Source organism: Struthio camelus, chromosome 5 (assembly GCF_040807025.1).
Source record: "Struthio camelus isolate bStrCam1 chromosome 5, bStrCam1.hap1, whole genome shotgun sequence".
In the NCBI taxonomy this organism is placed as follows: domain Eukaryota; kingdom Metazoa; phylum Chordata; class Aves; order Struthioniformes; family Struthionidae; genus Struthio; species Struthio camelus.
Window position 1 is genome coordinate 48,347,817 of NC_090946.1, and position 17,220 is coordinate 48,365,036.

General features: G+C 34.3%; 1 protein-coding gene across 1 annotated transcript in view; it reads right to left on the bottom strand.

Annotated features, from left to right (window-relative positions):
- The window catches only part of RYR3 (ryanodine receptor 3), a 256,319-nt gene that overhangs the window by 165,692 nt on the left and 73,407 nt on the right, over positions 1 to 17,220 (bottom strand). Inside the window, exons 11-16 of the mRNA XM_068946291.1 lie at positions 11,776 to 11,949; positions 8,927 to 9,048; positions 5,522 to 5,690; positions 4,476 to 4,611; positions 1,153 to 1,248; positions 349 to 467 (exon numbers count right to left, since the gene is read on the bottom strand). Of these exons, the coding sequence (XP_068802392.1) occupies positions 349 to 467; positions 1,153 to 1,248; positions 4,476 to 4,611; positions 5,522 to 5,690; positions 8,927 to 9,048; positions 11,776 to 11,949 (816 nt within the window). The remainder of the gene's footprint in view (positions 1 to 348; positions 468 to 1,152; positions 1,249 to 4,475; positions 4,612 to 5,521; positions 5,691 to 8,926; positions 9,049 to 11,775; positions 11,950 to 17,220) is intronic.

Genomic DNA, 17,220 nt, shown 5'->3' on the forward strand with positions numbered 1-17,220 from the left:
TCTGGATCACTAAGGTACAAGCTACTTTGTTCAGGTTTTACAGTCACCAAATAGAGTACTTCACTGTCTCAGCATCCTAAATGATAGGTACAACCCTTCTGATGGGTTAGCAATATTTCTTAGCTTGCTATCTACTTGTCATGCATATCTTGCTGTATTTGAAATGGAAACGCAATTATACATTGCACATTAATTTTTGATCTCAACAAAGCAATTTTTCAGACATACTCCAATGTTATTTTATTCCTTTAAGGATACTAGTATCATATGCTTCCATGCAGAGATTTCCTTGTTTTTTTCATACATTACTGAAAGATTATCAATACATCCTTAGTTTTACAAACATACCTTGTAATTGCGCCCATGTTTATCCAATAATGAGATAATAGATTTGATATGCTCCTCAGCTATTAAATTTAAAGCCTCTGGGCTTTCAATCAAGATGCAGTGCAACACTTCCAAAATACCTGTATGAAGGTCATAGAAATAATGTTGTCATGAAATAACCTGCAGAACTGAACACAGTTTAAAAGCTTAATAAATAACACACTATTTCAAGAGATAGTTTTCTCTAATTCTATCTATTAAATGCCTCAAGCCTGAAAAGAGAATGAAAATATGTTTAAAAGAGTGTTGATATGATTATGATGTGAACTGCATTAGACATAAATGCATTATGAAGCTGTTAATTTCTGATTTTTTGATAACAAACATTTTAAAAAGCATTTGAGAAGAAGGTAAGTTTAGCTCCTCTTCAATGAGAGAGAGAAAGTTTTTAGTAGGGAGCACTGTGCAGTGTTTTGATCTTTTGTTGAACATCTCATACTGCAAAAAATGTGCTCACCACCTATTCTTGTGCTATTTGATAGTGATGGAACAATACTGCTGATACTGTCTGACCCGATTAATCATTTTACTAAAGTCATCTGCAACAATGACTGGATGTGAAATTGCACATACCAAATGTATGAAACCAAAAAATGACAAGAAATAAATGGTTTTAAAGTCATTTATTTGATTTAAAAAAACATGCAAAATATGTATTTTCTAATGCATGCTGGTTTTTAAGCTGAACTGCTCTGACATGTATGATGTAAGATAGTTATTTATGATGTACTGATAGTCAGTTTACACTTACAAAATGAGTCTCACCTGAGGAGGATTCTAATCTGTCCAATTTACTTATAAGCCAATCAAGGTTACTGGAAAACTGAGTACAATTGTTTCTGTTGCCACGAATGAGAGCAGCTGAAAAAAACAGAAGGTACAGTTTTGTAACACTAGATTTTTTTCAATCACCAATGTTAATATTTTAACATAATTTAAAAATAACTAAATGAAAATAATAAATCCTCTTTCTCATCCATGAATCAAATAAATTTTACCTATTTATAAGAGAGATGACTACATAGGTTTTATCTGAACTGTTTAAACTCCAGGAATTACAAAGGGAATCTGGAGGTTTTGTAATTGTTTTTTCAATTTAAATTTTACCCAGCTCAGAGGTCATATTGGTTAGCATCTGATGTTTGTTTAGTTGCTAATATGAAAAGCATTCAAGACTAAGCACAATTTAGGATTAGTGTATTGATATTTAATGTTTCTCAGCTGGTCAGTTTCTTCATGTATCTGCAGAAAGCTACACACATGGCAGCCCATCCACCCGAGTGTCTAAAGAGAAGATCTATTATATGTGCACAGTAGGTCAACTGACAGACTTATAAATACGCATTGCACATATGCATGTATGACACACGCTTTCTGGAGTGGCCTTAGGAAAGAGATTGGGAAGAAAAGGCTCTCACCATCAAGATAATTAATGCAGCGTTCTTTTAACAAGATTCATGTAGAACACACATTGTGCTCTCAAGAACAGCAGCACTTAATCAATATTCCCAAATGCCTCACCCTCATCACATCATTGCAGCCTGTCCTACAGCAGGGAAAGTGCCAGTGTATTTCTTGTGAAGATGGCAGGTATGAACAGAATACTGCCATTAAAAACCACTCATATGTATTCCTTGTATGCTCTTAACCTGTACAGAGATACAGAGGATCACACAGAATAAGTCACTCATAAAGTGATTCATTCTGGTGGACCACATATAGCCTCAGTTTATGGGGTGAACTTCAGGATTATTCTTGGGGCACTATTCTGGGAGTTCCTATTTCGCTGTTTAACATAAAAAATATGGTAAGTTGTAGGATTTTCTATTTTCTGATGCTTTTTCCTACCACTTCCTGCAATTGCAGCTTCAACAAGGGATAAACCGACTCCACTCTGCCTAGCCAAACGTGTAAAAGAGTAGTCTCTTAGAAGATGAAAATACTAGCTTAGAAAATGGACTTTGTGAGAAAATGTGCTGACTACTAGAATATTGTACAGAAGATGGGCATTCCCAGCATTTTCAAGAAAAGAAAAAATACTGCTCAGTTCTTTGAGAGAATGGTTGTAGATGTCTACCCTCAGGATTTGGTGCTCGCAGTTACAAGCTGGATGGAGCTGCTTCACCTGAGTTCCAAAACCTTGGAAATGACTACATCTCACTGAACAGTTCTTGCCCCCCAAATCAGTATAAAAACTTTTTGGACTGCCTTTCAGAGACACAGTCTACAACTTCCCTGAGGCACTGTGGAGTGAAGAGTTGGGCAAGTTAAAGGTTCTAGGTTTCATTCAGGACACCAGGCACCTAAGGACAAAGCATCAAAGTGGCTAAGTTATTAACTTTTAATACTCAAACTTTTACTCTGGCTATCCTAATTGCCATTAACATATATCCTTGAAAATAATAATTGGCATGACTGTTAGCAATAAAAATGCTTTCTTATTTTTCTTCCAAATTTTTACAAACAGTGGTAATTTTTAAAACAAAATAACAAATTGAAATGAAGAATGTACTCTTCCCAGCAATTAATCTCAAAATAGTGTGAAAACAGCAACTCATTGAATAAAAATATTTTGTTTCTTTGTGCTTGAAGAAACACGATCTGCTTGAAGATGATCTGCAGCAGTAAATTAAGACGCCAGGATTTTCAGGAAGATTCAGATGCTTAGCCTTACTTCATTCCAGGAGGAGGTAGGTACCCAAATACTTTTGAAAATCTGAACTGCAGAAAGAAGCATGAAGATTATTCTGCTTTCCTCTAAGGTTTAAGGATAATGCTTTTAACTCCTCTAATACTCATTAGAAGATATGGATATAGGGAATCCACAGCAGAAGCTTCAACAGAGGTCATAGTTAGAAAAGCAATTGAAAGAAAGTATATATAATACTTTTTAATACAGATATTATAGAGAAAGGCTTTGTCATCTAAAAATCCTTCAAAAAAAAGCTCAACAGACAATCCTAAAAACATGTTATAGTAAGAATGAATTAAGATTTTCAGTAATGTACACGTCAACAACTGATAAAACTTCTTCAATAGCACGTACTTTTTGAAGTTGACAGTGGTTTACTGGATAAACCAGAATTTAAGCAAAACGTGTGCGTACTATTTTATTTCATTCATATCTCTGGTTAGTAACAGAAATTATCAACAAACCTTGTTTGATTCAACTGTTAAGCACTGTCATGATCAAAAGGCTGAAACACTTCTTTTTGTAACTCCTCCTACCAGTGAGTGGAAAGCTCACATACAGATGTACAGGCTCAAGTGGAGGCTGGGTACTGCTCTTTAGCTCCACTTTCTGATTAAAATATGTTGTGGAATCGATAGTGTTCAGCAGCACAGAACACAATGTTATTTGACTGCACTGAAAGGTTTTTAAGTAATGTTGATTTTTTTTCTTGCAGAAGTTATTACTGATCACAGAAAAATAAAAATAGCCTATTGTATACATTGTCAAGGATTTTTATTATGAAGCGTGTGACTTAATTATTTACTACAACAGAACAAGTGTATTTGAGAACTACCTGCAGAAGAAAATCAAGATAACATGTGAAAAGGCCTACACAGCACAAAAGAAGTTTTTTGCTTCCTACTTTTCTTTAAACTCATAAGACTACAGTAAAATGCAGACCATCGTTATCATCACACTGTCTGAAGCAATGGGAGGATTTCGCCAGAAGCACCTGCACTTTTGTGCTACATGACTAATCTCATGCTTCAAAGTCCACTTTTAGTTTGTTTTATTCTTGTTCTAAATTTCAACTTGCTTATTTTACATATTTTACTAAATTTTTAAAATAATAACTCAAGGCTATTTGCACACCAAATTTTTTAAAAAAGAGATTTTGCATGCAGCATGAAAGTTCTTTTTTTTTTTAAGAGTTGATTTATTTTTCTGCTGTATCATTACTCAGTAAACTCTACTCCCAGTAATATATATCAGTAAGAATATGCAAGGAATTGCATAATTAGCATGATGGAATGAATGACACACCACGTATTCTTCTGTGGTGCAGAAGCAACGAGTAAAATATAAAGAATACATACCCTGATTTTTCACTACAGTAGATCATTAGAGAACTTACCTAACAATCTGTACAGGAGATTCAGAATTTCTTTCCATGCCGTACCATTTTCTTCTATTGCAATTCCTGCAAAATGAGCTACACTATTGTAGTCATTTAAGCGATCGATGCAATTCAAAACTAGAGCCAGCATTCCCTAAACACACATGATAGAGAGGAAAACCAACTGTACATGAAAAAGTATTTGTTATCTTTTCAGTACATTCTCACGTATGCACTTAAAAGGTGTATCATCTTAGATAAAAACATCATGTTTACAAGATTTGAATATGTATGTCTCTATACCAAAATCATCCTTTTTAGAGAATGATTCAATACTATTTCTTACTTATCTAAGTGTTATAAGAGGTAAGGAATAAACAAAGCTGACAGGAAGGCTTTTATAATTTTTGTGAATAGAATCTTGTTTACATAGAAAAAAAGTTTAAATTTATATACAATGCAATCTTTGTTGATTAAAAATGATATTGGAAACCTGCAAGCAGTTTAAGCACGTTTACAAATACTGTAAAACATATTTTCTATGTGTACAGAACCATAATTATGTTTTCAGAGATTATCAATCCTAGAATTATACAATATATATCCTTCTCTAAAACTGGCATTGGCCTAGTTTCTAGATGTAAAAAGCCCCTGCTTCATACCCTTATGGACAGGCAGGACATGAGAAATAAAATCTATCACTGATTCAAGCTTTATTGGTCATTTGGGGCATCCAGCCTGTACAATTTCAGGAAGAGAAAAAGAACTTTTTTTGTCGTGAAAGTATCTTTTAATAATGGCAATTATTTAAAGATGATCAGAAAACAGAAATATTAAGACCAAATTCTAGCAGAGAAAGCTTGTGGGCTGGGATGAGTGTGAAAGTGAAAAATATGTAACAATAATTTATTGTATGGCTTTACAGTCTATTATATAAGTCAGCTATATTTCTTTACACACAAATTACACATGTGTATCCTGAAAAATAACATTTAGATTTGTCTCAGTGTTTGTAACATGATATGCTGAAAATTAAAACAATGTAACAATTCCTCTCTTTGTACCTCCTCTTTGAATAGATTTTGTCTGTTTTTGAGTGAACGAAGTTTGCTTTGCTTATCTTCATGTTCCAGATCTTCTTCAGGAGGCAGGAAGTAAGTAATCAGGTCTTGCAGAGTCTGAACCATCTCCTCAACAGGCAGGGCAAAGGGTGATAGTGTTCTGTTGTTTCCACTACAGAAAACAAAAACAAGAAAGAGTTGCAGCATTATTTGTTTTCACAAAATAATTTACAGTATTGCATAGCAGCCTCTTTTCTGCTGATAATTCAACTAGTTCTTGTTATGCATACAACATAGGATATGAAGAACTGATCTGAACTGCAAATCATTCAAACATTTACTGTTTGGGTGTCCAGCACTCCTGGAGTGGAATCATATTTCATCTTCTGCACTGACATAGAGAGAAAGAGAACAAAAAACTGAAAAAGAGAAGAAAAAATGAAATAAAATAAGTAAGCTGAAAGATGAAATAGAGAGGAAGGATACCACAAAGTCCTATCTTATAGTAACCGATTTTGTTTAGATGCTTTAAATCTTACTGATAATATGGCTGTATGATACAGATGGTCTTAAATAGTAGCAGCTATTGAAGCTAAACACCCCCAGCTTCCTAGACAAAGAATACAAAATAACATGTAAAACTAAGCTTCTTCTGTATCAACTCTATATAGGACATAAGGAAGAGCGGAATTTAAAAATACGAAGCATTTCAAATAATTTCAGTTGTTTGTAACATAGCAACTTTTCTTTCCTCTTCATGCATTTGTTCAAACAATCTTGGGTGACAATCTGATTTTTTTAGGTTCAGAGTCACTACTATAGACGGTATAATCTAGGAGGAGGTGACTGATGACAGAGGTGGCTGGTTTTTTAGGAAATGCAAAAAAGGAGGGTGGTCCCCTGTGATATCACATAAATAACGTTGTTTTAAACAAACACACACCCATAGAGGGTTCTATGCAAGCAAATTCAAAAATATAAACTCATTTTTCTTTATAACCTATGATCTATTACCTCTCCAGTAGAAAATCCCCTAAGTCAATAGTAATTCAGGTGAAAGAAACAGGCAATAATAAAAGAATGACTGATTATCATGATTGAAACTTTTGCAAAACAAGATATAAAAAAGTCTCTTTAGAAAAATCTTCCAAAGGAATTAAACTATGTATATTGCTATACAGCAAAGAAGAGAGAAAGTATCAGTCTGAAACAACTTGTCATTTTCTCCCCACTTAAATGTTAGTCAATGTCAGATGATACAAGCAGAAGATAATTTAGGAAACAATGAGGCACACAAATGTATGCAGCTTAATGCAGCTTCTCCATTAATGTTGCCTGAAAACGTGAAATGAAATGCAGAAACGAAAATAGCTTTTCAAAAAGCCAAATCTCGTTGGGGGAGAGAAAGTCCTAATTGACTTTCAGTATAAAGCTTTGAGAAATTTGGGTCACTCTCAGATAGTAAAACCTGATGTTGCTCTGTTCCTATTGAAGAAATAAGAAGACTGGCACACGGAACAGCATTTGCCTCAGATGTTCGGATTTTTTGCTCTCCTTCACCTCCGTAGCCCCAAGTAATAGTAAACATACAGAAAGAACAGCAAGTGGAATGTTCTCTGGTTATTAACCAACATGGGACCAAAGAAACCCAAAAAATATCCCCAAAAGCTTCAATAACTCAACACCACCTAAATTTAGGAATAGTCAGAGGAAATATTCATACTGAGATGAAAGACCTGAACAACTCCTTTCCAGAACACTTGCGTTGTCTAGTTGTCTCTTTTCATTGCTCCTCTACTCTTTCACGAGATTGAGGTGACTCGCTTTGCAAGACTTTTGATTGCAGTGTGTATTCTTACATATTTATCTCAGCAATTATAAATGAACATGTATGGTCTTTTACCTTAAATGTCCTCAGACAAAAAAGAAAGATACAGAAGAGGTCTAGTGAAGGAAACACTGAACTTTCACTGGATTGAAGATATATATCTTGCTGTTTGCTAAAGAATATTATCCCGCAAGTATAGTAATGCAAGTCAAAGAATGAGAGGGAGGGTGAGCAAAAGTAACAGAAGATTGTGGATTTCTCTGCATACCAAAATTTTGCTTCGAAATACACCATGTTTTCAAACTAGCATAGCTAAAAGTATTTTTCATAAGGTCAAATACAACCACCAGACAATTTTCACAACACTTTCCTTCACTAACTGAGTTCTAATGCCTTCATCACAATAGTCAGATCTCCTGAGGGAGGTAAATGCTCTTCAATCAGCAAAACATAAATTTTGATAGACTATCTTAAAATGTATAATGTCCAGCATATTTGTTTTGCTATTGGCTATAAATGAATTTTTCTGTGAAAAGGAAAGTATTATGTTATTTCATGTGTGGCAAGGTCATTAGCCAACTACTTACTAACTACAGCTCTGTGTACAACCCTTTTGATTAATTAAGATTATGACAGAACAAGTCTGGTGTCTTACTAAATTGTTCATGTTGCCTAACTTTCTGATTTTCTTTATAGTACTGACTCCATGCTTAGGGTACTCACATACTACATTTTTCACAATGTCCTGCTGTCAAAGGGTTTTGGTATTTTGACTTGCGGAAATAGCTGTTTTCAGATTAGTTTGGGGATTTTATTATACAGTTAATAGGATAGCCCAGCCCCAGATCGTTCTTACTGAGGTGTAATTACTAACATCTTTGTCCTCTAGTACAGCAAAGATTTTGAAAAAGAAATACAATTCAGAAAGTAATTCTACTGATTCTCTTCCAAAGGTACAGGTAAAACTTTGCAGCCAAGATTTTGAAAGCAGTAAGTTGGTACTATCCTCTTAGACATGAAGAGATATCTACTTTGTGCTTCCTTTTATCATTTATTTGCATGGGTTTGGTATTGCTGTGCAATCCCACTCTATTTTTGGTCTGAATATTAAGAATCTTTCTTCCTTTCAGTTATAGGTTTGACAAATCTAACTAGAATTAGCTACAATCTTTGATCTATGAAACAAAAACATACAAATTAGGAAAAATTAATATTCTCAAACTCTAGCTATTGTAGAACAAAATCACTTCCTTACTAACGGAGTTACGCTGGGATCATTTAACATATCTTCTTCAAAGAAACCAGGAACTGGATTAGGTTTCAGTTTGCTTCCAGCTTCAAGGTATTGGTTTTTATCTAAAGAACCATAAATAAGCTGAGTTCTACCTATGTAATGGCATTACTCTTTTTTATACATTAAAATGACGAACTTAATTAAAATATATTGCTAATAGTTTCTGAATATAAATATCTGAAAGTTGGACGTAATTTTTTTTTTAGAGAAACTCCTATCATTTCAGAATACTTTGAAAAAAGAAAAAAAACATAAAAATAACTGGAGATAAGATGGTAACAAGTACCTTATAAATTGGCTGAATAAGCTTGTAGTATTGCGAATGATTCGAGCAGCCTGGGATTCTTCATGCTGACATCTTTGTAAGGTTAGACCATCATCCATATGGCCTTCTTGGTGTAGTATAACCTGTTGAAAGTCAATAATAATCATAACTATTTAAAAATCTTTGTGCTTTTAAATTTTTTGTAACTTTTATTTCAATACTATTCTGAAAACAATTAACAATTACATATATACCAAGGTACTACCTGGTGTTCACTTTATCTGAATAACTACTAATTAATCACTTTTATTAATTAAAAAGTTGTCATTCTCACATAAAAGGTATTCAGAGAAGACATTTTAAAGTAACTTTGTTCTCCAGTAACTTGTGAAATGTATATACTTATCAAACATCTTCCATTCAAACTAAAAATATTCTTTCTAAATGCTGCCTGTCAGGGAAAGAAGGAGTTCACTGTCTTATGCATCATTTACTAAAGGATTCACACATGAGAAGACTACTTATAGAAAAATCAAGCTGGATAAAATTACAGCACAGCTGAAGAAGCAACAACACTTGCTACTAACTTCTGATTCATGTAACGAGTCTCTCCACATTATGTAGACCCTTATCAGAACCAAATCACCTTTCTTAAACATGAGATCTCTATGAAACACCGTAGGAACTTCAAGCGGTAACAGAAATCCTTCAGTGGGTTTCAATGTTTCTCTTGAAGTAAATACTCAGCTTCACAGAAAGCCAGCACAGTTTTTCAATATGACATAAAAATAAATTTCATTGCTTTGAGTCATTAAAATTCTACAGCACTTTTACAAGAATAAAGCGATTTATCCTGCTCCTTTTCCTAAAATGTAATCTATTGATTTTTCATCGAGGTGAGGCTGAGCAACCGCTAGAAGGATCCCTGGAACCTTCTTGTCCTTCTTGAAGACAGCAGTGACACTTGCTTTCTTCCAGTCCTCGGGTGCCTCTCCTGTTTGCCGTGACCTTTCAAAGACAATCGATAGTGGCTTCGCAGTGAAATCCGCCCGCTCCCGCAGCACTTGTGGGTGCGTCCCAACAGAGCCTGGGGACTCGCGTATGTTTAAACGTTCCCTAGCGCTGAACCTCCTCCACCAAACGTGAAGTCTTCCTTGTTCCAAATTTTCCCGCTGGTGTCAGGGAGCTGGGACTGCTGATGGCAGGTCTAATCAGTAAAGGCCAAGGCAAAGAAGGCACTAGGTACCTTGGCCTTTTCTGTGTGCTTTGTCAGCAGGTTCCCTGGCCCATTCAGCAGCGGGCCCGCATTTCGCCTACTCTTCCTTTTGCTCCTGCTGTCCTGAAGACGCCTTTGGTGGTGCCCTTCACATCAGCTGCAGATAGGCTTTGACTTCCCTAACCCCGTTCCTGCAGGCTCCTACAAGCGTCCCTCTATTCCTCCTGTGTCATTTGTCCTTGCTTCCGCCTCTTGTATTCCTTTTCATAACTGAGTTTTGTCAGGAGCTCCTTCTTCATCCATGCAGGCCTTTCCTTGCCTTTATTTGATTTCCTGCTTAGCCGGAATGGATCATTCCTCTGTGTGTTTGGCTAGTTTTATATTACTAGATATATGAGAGGACTTCACAAGCACCCCAAACAATATAAATTTATCAACTGATCCTTTCTCCTCTTCTGCTAATCCTACCATCTTTAAAGTTATTAGAAAAAGAAAATCTGCTCAACCAAAAAAAAAGTGTAATGACAAAAATAAAAACTTTTAAAATTGAAGCTTTTTTCTATGCTTTCCATTTTGAATGTTTAGGTGATCAATGTTTCATCAGTAAATACAAGCTTCGTTAACATCTTCTTCTTTCCTGGAGTAGAGACAACCCATTCTTATCAACGCAAACAGCATGCTGCCAAGGATGAGAAACATTTATTTGATGTTCAGCTCTAGGTATAAAAGAAGAAGGCTGTCCAGTGCAGAAAAATAACTAACTAACCAAAAAAGTAATAGTAATAATAAAAAATATAATAATAAAAACCTTCATTTGGTTCTTTTTGAAAATGTTAACAAAGGAAATACAGTTACGTGAAAAGCTTGGAGTTTTTTTCCAATGGGTGTAAACAAAGACTCAAGTTATGACAAATAGAATTTTTGTGATTCTAAGTTTCACTTAAGTAAGACTCAAAGTACTTCTGCTTGTGTCAAGTTACACTATGAAAACGAATTTTCCATGAAAATTGCTACATGTTTAATTTGTTTAGGGCCGATTTCACATTGTACTACGATATATTTTTCTAGCACTTTTACTAACTGAGGGCAATTGTAAACCAAGGGGCCTTGAGAAAACAGCACAGTTATATACAAAGTTCCAGCAGGAATTTGTTACTTAAGAAATGGTCCTAGAAAGCACTCAAGTCTCTTGAGGGATATTAATGAACAAATTTAATTTCCATTTCATACCATATATTCAATAAAAATTTCTAAATCTCTAGTGAATGTACATTCACCGTACAATGACTTACAAGTTTAAGTCCTTGAGCCGGTAAAGGTAGATTTTAGAAAAAGGGATCCAATTATCTAAATGAGGATTTTCAGGATTTTACTGAAGTGTCCAAAATAAAAATTGAGCCCCAAGTAAACATTTCTTTTGGCAAGAAAAACAGTTAAGTACATCTCTTAGTAGCAAGTTTTTCTTCAGTTATGTAATTAGGAGCATTTTTTTTCATTCTTAGAGTCAAACAATCACACTATTTTCAATAAAACAGCACAAAGTGATTAAACGCACAACTGCTACATTAGCAGGATGGTAGAAATCAGGACAGACAAAAATAGTTCCGCAACTAATGTCTATTCACCAAGTAACTAAAAAAACAGACAAACTTACCTTTCTTTTCAGGAGACCTAAACGTGCTGATTTAGCATCTTGTGCTTTGTAAGTCAACCACAAGGCACTGGCCACATGTTGAACAAAGCAGATTGAATCACCATACTTTATTTCTGGGACCCCCATTCCATCAATGTCACGTTTAAGAGCAGAATCCTGCTTTTCTTTTAACTCCTAGGAACAAAAAATGAAAGTTCGCATTTAACCTCTGTACTGAAAAGGCATAAACCATTGAATTCTACTGAAAAATAACATTTATGCTGTCATTGTTGTTAAGATACAGCTAAGAGCTCATTTCACATAAATCCTAGTTTCCTCTATCAAATTCATCGGTCAGATTCTAACTGAATAAAAATCATTTCACATTGGAAGCAACAGCATTTTCACTGCAACAAAAAAAAACAATTAAAAACTATCAGCCCATAAAGATGTAAAATAAATAAATAAACAAACAAACATTTAACCTAACATAAAATTATGGATTTAATCAAGGTCTCAATTTAGTAGCGCCTACTACAATTTTCCCCTTTTTATTTTAGTTTAAATATAAAAACAGAAATATTAGCAGAAACATATTTTGAAATTCAGTTAAAATATTTTTATGCTAGAGAATTTTCTGCCTGTAACTTGCATATGCAGATAAAAGTGTCAGTTGGAATGATGCATCTGCATTGCAACAACCAGCAAAGTAGAAAATATTAATTTTGACAGCAAGTAACATTTGCCTTTTACATTTATCATCTTTGTAAGAGGAATGGGATGTTTGTCAGATCTCGTTTGGACATACTATTCAATTCTTGGTTGGAACAGAGTACAATTTTTGTAAGCCCAAGCACTACCAAATCCCATTATTCTCCATTCACAATCAGATGATTTTACATCTCTAGCACAGAAGCAAGAACTATGTTAAAAAATAAAATTTTATTTCCAAAATAAAATTCAGGAATAGGAAGAGAATGATATAGCAGATTCTGTAATAGGAAATTATGGATGTGTGCACACACGTGTGCTTATGCACGTGCAATTAAACAAAAAAAAGCTAAGGAAATAAAATAATTGGAAGATATCATTTTTCTGTGATTCCAAATGCTCTAGTGTACTCAACTGTAAGTGTGGTAATATGTCACAAAGTAAAGAAAGTCTGTCAGACACTGACCTAGAGTTCAAATTATTTTATGTGTAACAGGCTTCTTATTTCATTACTGTGTAATGAAATTATTGAGTATTGTTGAATACTCAATAATATCTGTGGAGTAAAAAGAAATTTTGTCCTAACTCTGCTATCCACTTTCATTTAAAGGGAATTTAGCTGTCACATTTCAATAACAATTTTAGTCTAAACAGACAGCATTGCAACACCAAGACAAAGTGTAATGAAATTACCGTGCCTTCCTTGGGGATACCATTACAATAGTAAGACCATAGGGAAATCATGCCACATCTTATTTAAGTGGATTGCACTATTATGTGCAGGTAAAGATGAACTCTCCCAATACACATGTATGGTGAAGCCATTAAGAAACTAATAATACAGTAAATAGCATAAATTAACTGTCAATAATTAATCATTTCATTTTTACATAGCACTCTGAAGAAGTAAAGCATTTTTTTAAGTATTGCATCCGTATTATGAAGCACACATTAATGAAAATGCCAATGAAAGAAGTCGTAATGTGATAATAAGTTATACCAATCAAGTTACTGTTTGAAAAAAAATAAAGTTATACTGGTCCTTTTTGACTACATTAAACATAAAAAAAGATTTTTCAGAATTTCAGAAATGAAGTTACAGAATTAATTTGGGGAGCTGAAAGGCTGTTCTCGCTTTAAGCAATACAACATAAATTTCTCTTCATGATGTTTTGCTCTTTGTGCTCTGTCCAGTTTCTCTAGGATTTCAGCCAAGTCATTTGATATCAGTGTACAAAGAGAAGGAGTATTTTCTAACAGCTGAAAAGTGTAGTCACATAAAGATTTCAGGGGGAGGGGGTGTAAAAAAGGAAAAACAAAGTTTTATCTAGATATTTGTACATATCTTAGTAGGAAAAAATCCAAGCATTCTTCCTTCAAAACCCTCTCTCAACAGCCTATGCTCAGTTTAATTCCCTCAGGTAAGGAATGAATCAAGCTGAAGAAAACTGATGAAGAGGGCAAGGAAAAAAAAAAAAGAACGGTATCAAGACAGACAGAAAGAAAAGAAGGTGGAATTGAGGGAAGGAGTAAGGGAGGATGGATGGAAGAAAAAGAAAGAATGGAAGAACTGGGAGGCAAGGCTGACAGAAAAGAAATGTAACTTTCGCAGGATATTTAATACAGTAAAAGAATGGTAAGATTTAGAAAAATGAAAGAATTCCTACATGATAGTAGGAGGCTAAATAATGGCAGTGAGAACCGGACAAAGAAATAAAATCAATCGTCTTACAAAGATTTTTTTACAGTTTTTCCGTAAAACATAGTAGGGAAAAAGTCCTTAATACTTTAACAGCTTGTTTACCTATCCCTAAAAATAGTTAGGCAACCAGACTGATGAACTCTTATTCAGACTAACCAATGGGGGCCATTGGTTAGTAGGGGCATAATCTAAAATCATGCCTTCTAGTGTTGCACACTGTTATTGTATTAAAAATAATGCCATAAGCTACACCAGTTTAACACAAGACAAAGATATAAAGTCTACAACTATTAGAGGACTGATATATTGACCTTTAGGATGCTAGTGTGTTTATTCTTCTGTATACTTTCACTCTTACACCCCAGAATGCAGGAAAAAAAATCTTAAATTTACTTTCTACTTTTTCTTCTCATATAAAATAAATAGAAAAGGTATCTTAATGCTGCCTTTGAAATGCATGCTTACTTGGCAATGACAACTGTAAAATATGAACTTCTGAATAAATACTTGAACATTTGGCAACTATTGTGTGTTAAGAACTCTATAATACCTATCATCTTATTCCAAATATATAATTAAAATATCATATTCCAAAAATAATTATTAAACTTTATGATTACTACTAAACTATTACAGCATCCTAATGCCATCTTGAGCCCCTAAGATAGCTACATGCTGGCAGTAATATTAAAATGACATCAAATCCTCCTGCATGAGTCATCTGTGACTTTTGAATGTGTTAGAATGTTATTTACTCAGACTACACTAATAATTTCTTCATCGTCAGCTGTGTATACCACCAAGGAAATAAAATATGAAATCTCAAATATTAACTCTTGGCTACAACAGTTTGTAAAGAAATAAACATTTTAAAGATACTTTTGTTCTTCACTCAGTTTATTCTCCAAGAAGTTTATAAGCAGCATCAAGGTTCTGCTCAGTGAAGTACACTGAGCCAAGTACTGTGCTGGAATGAGAACATCCCATTTCCAAACAGGATTCCATCTGCTGTAGGGAAACTGCTGTCTCTGGTCACAAGACATTACAGAACTGTTGCCTTAAAATATAAAGGCTGACATTTTAAAACTTTGTCAAAAGTGGGTCCCATATTAAACCTAGAAATTTCAGGGTTTTCCAAAGAATTCTAGTGCATGAAAAATTAGTTTTCAGTAGTCTGCTGTAGATAAGGACATATTGCTGTTTTTATTCAAAATAGCACCATACAATATAATGTTTTCTGTTACTTTAAAATATAATGTAATCCAAATTCCAGTGTTATTGGGCAAAAGCAAACAAAACAGTGAAAGTAAAGTGTGCATTGTACTACAAATGTGACTGCAGGTTCTGAAAAACAAGGAAAACAGAAGAATGCTGAAGTGGTATGTAAAAATACTGAAGATGAAGGTATGCTGTTTCAGTAAGAAGGTCTCTATAACAACTGTTGGAAAAATAAGACTTTAAGCCATATGTTACAAGCTCCTTGGCAAGCCTTGGGGATATGGTGTCCTCCGCACACCTCTGCCTACTGGCAAAAAGCATCTGTTTTTCATTAAAAAACTGCTTTGCTAGCTTCCAAATTGGGAAAAATAGCTCAATGGAGAGATGTTTTATTTCCTTTTGGGTTCACTACAGCAATGCATATTCTGAATAACGTGGTCTGGATTCAATGTTGACCCTGATTTGAGCAGAAGTCTGGACTAGATGACCGCCCAATGCCCCTTCCAACTTGAATTATTCTGTAATTCTGAACTGCAGAATTGCTGTAAACAGCCCAGGTATCCCAGAACCCTATGTTTAACGATCAGGACACAACTGAAGATGAAGTACGTTGGTATTAGACAGTTATCTTGAAATTTCCCTTAATTCATGCCAGATTAAGGTAAAAGCAAGTTAAAAAATTTCTTGATTGAGAAAATGCACAAGAGAAAGCACAGTTACAAAGGTTTACAAAGACACATGTACAGAAATTATAAGATAATCCCACTTACATATACGTGGTATAACTATTAGTTCTACAGTTTTTTCCTCAAGCTCTATATAATCAGTGCTATTTCTTCAGGTTGGCCTTAAGAATCCACACCTTCTCACAGCCCAGATCAATCTCTGGGGTTTATTTTTCACCTTCAAAAGCTCACCCTCCTCTTTTCAGGAAGAGATTTAACCCTCCTGTTATCATTGTTTGTTCCCTTCAGCTTTGGAAACACTTATGTCTCTAGCCATGGTCCAGTGCAGCTCTCACCGGCCCAGAGAGTAAACAGTTAACCATTATTCTTATTCTTGGCTTAGGTAAAAGCAAATTTATAGCCTACCGTGAGGTAAAATACTCTTTTCCATAGAGCACAGTACAAGTCTTACAATCATGAGATGTTGAACTTTCATTTCATATAAAAATGTACATTAAGACTCATGTTACGTACAAACACAGTAAAAAGGATTAACACATTACTGATTTATTACTGACTTCTGAGTAATTACTCTTGTGCAAGTCCATCTGGGATTATGAGAAATTTCCTGAAAGTGTCTTTGAGGCAACACCTCAACCGTCCAATATAGTATGTTTATTCAATAGAAAAGAAATAATTTACTATACATATATATATTTTATATATAAATATTTATATATTCAAATTTTATATATTTATATGCAAAACAAAACATTAATACTACAATATTCTAAGAAGGCCTGTCATAGGGGCTATTATAAATGTCCCTGAATAGCATCACACATACAATTTACATTGCATGGCCTTCACACTACAGAGGGAACCAAAAGATTTTTTGGTGAGCATCTAGTAACCTAAGGAAATTTCCTGATAGTTTTTCAATTATTCTGATTGGTTAAAATAAGTATTCTCAGTCATACTAATAAAATAAACATAGTTATTTTAAGCCTACTAAAAAGGAGTATTTGCTTTACCTCAGTAAGAGAAGTCTAGCCGTTGTTAAGACTCTTGATGCTAGATTTTACCTAGCATATATCAAACCTCTGAAATTCTCTTTCATCACCTTTTATGACCATATAGCATTGAAAATTACATGGAACATTTAACATC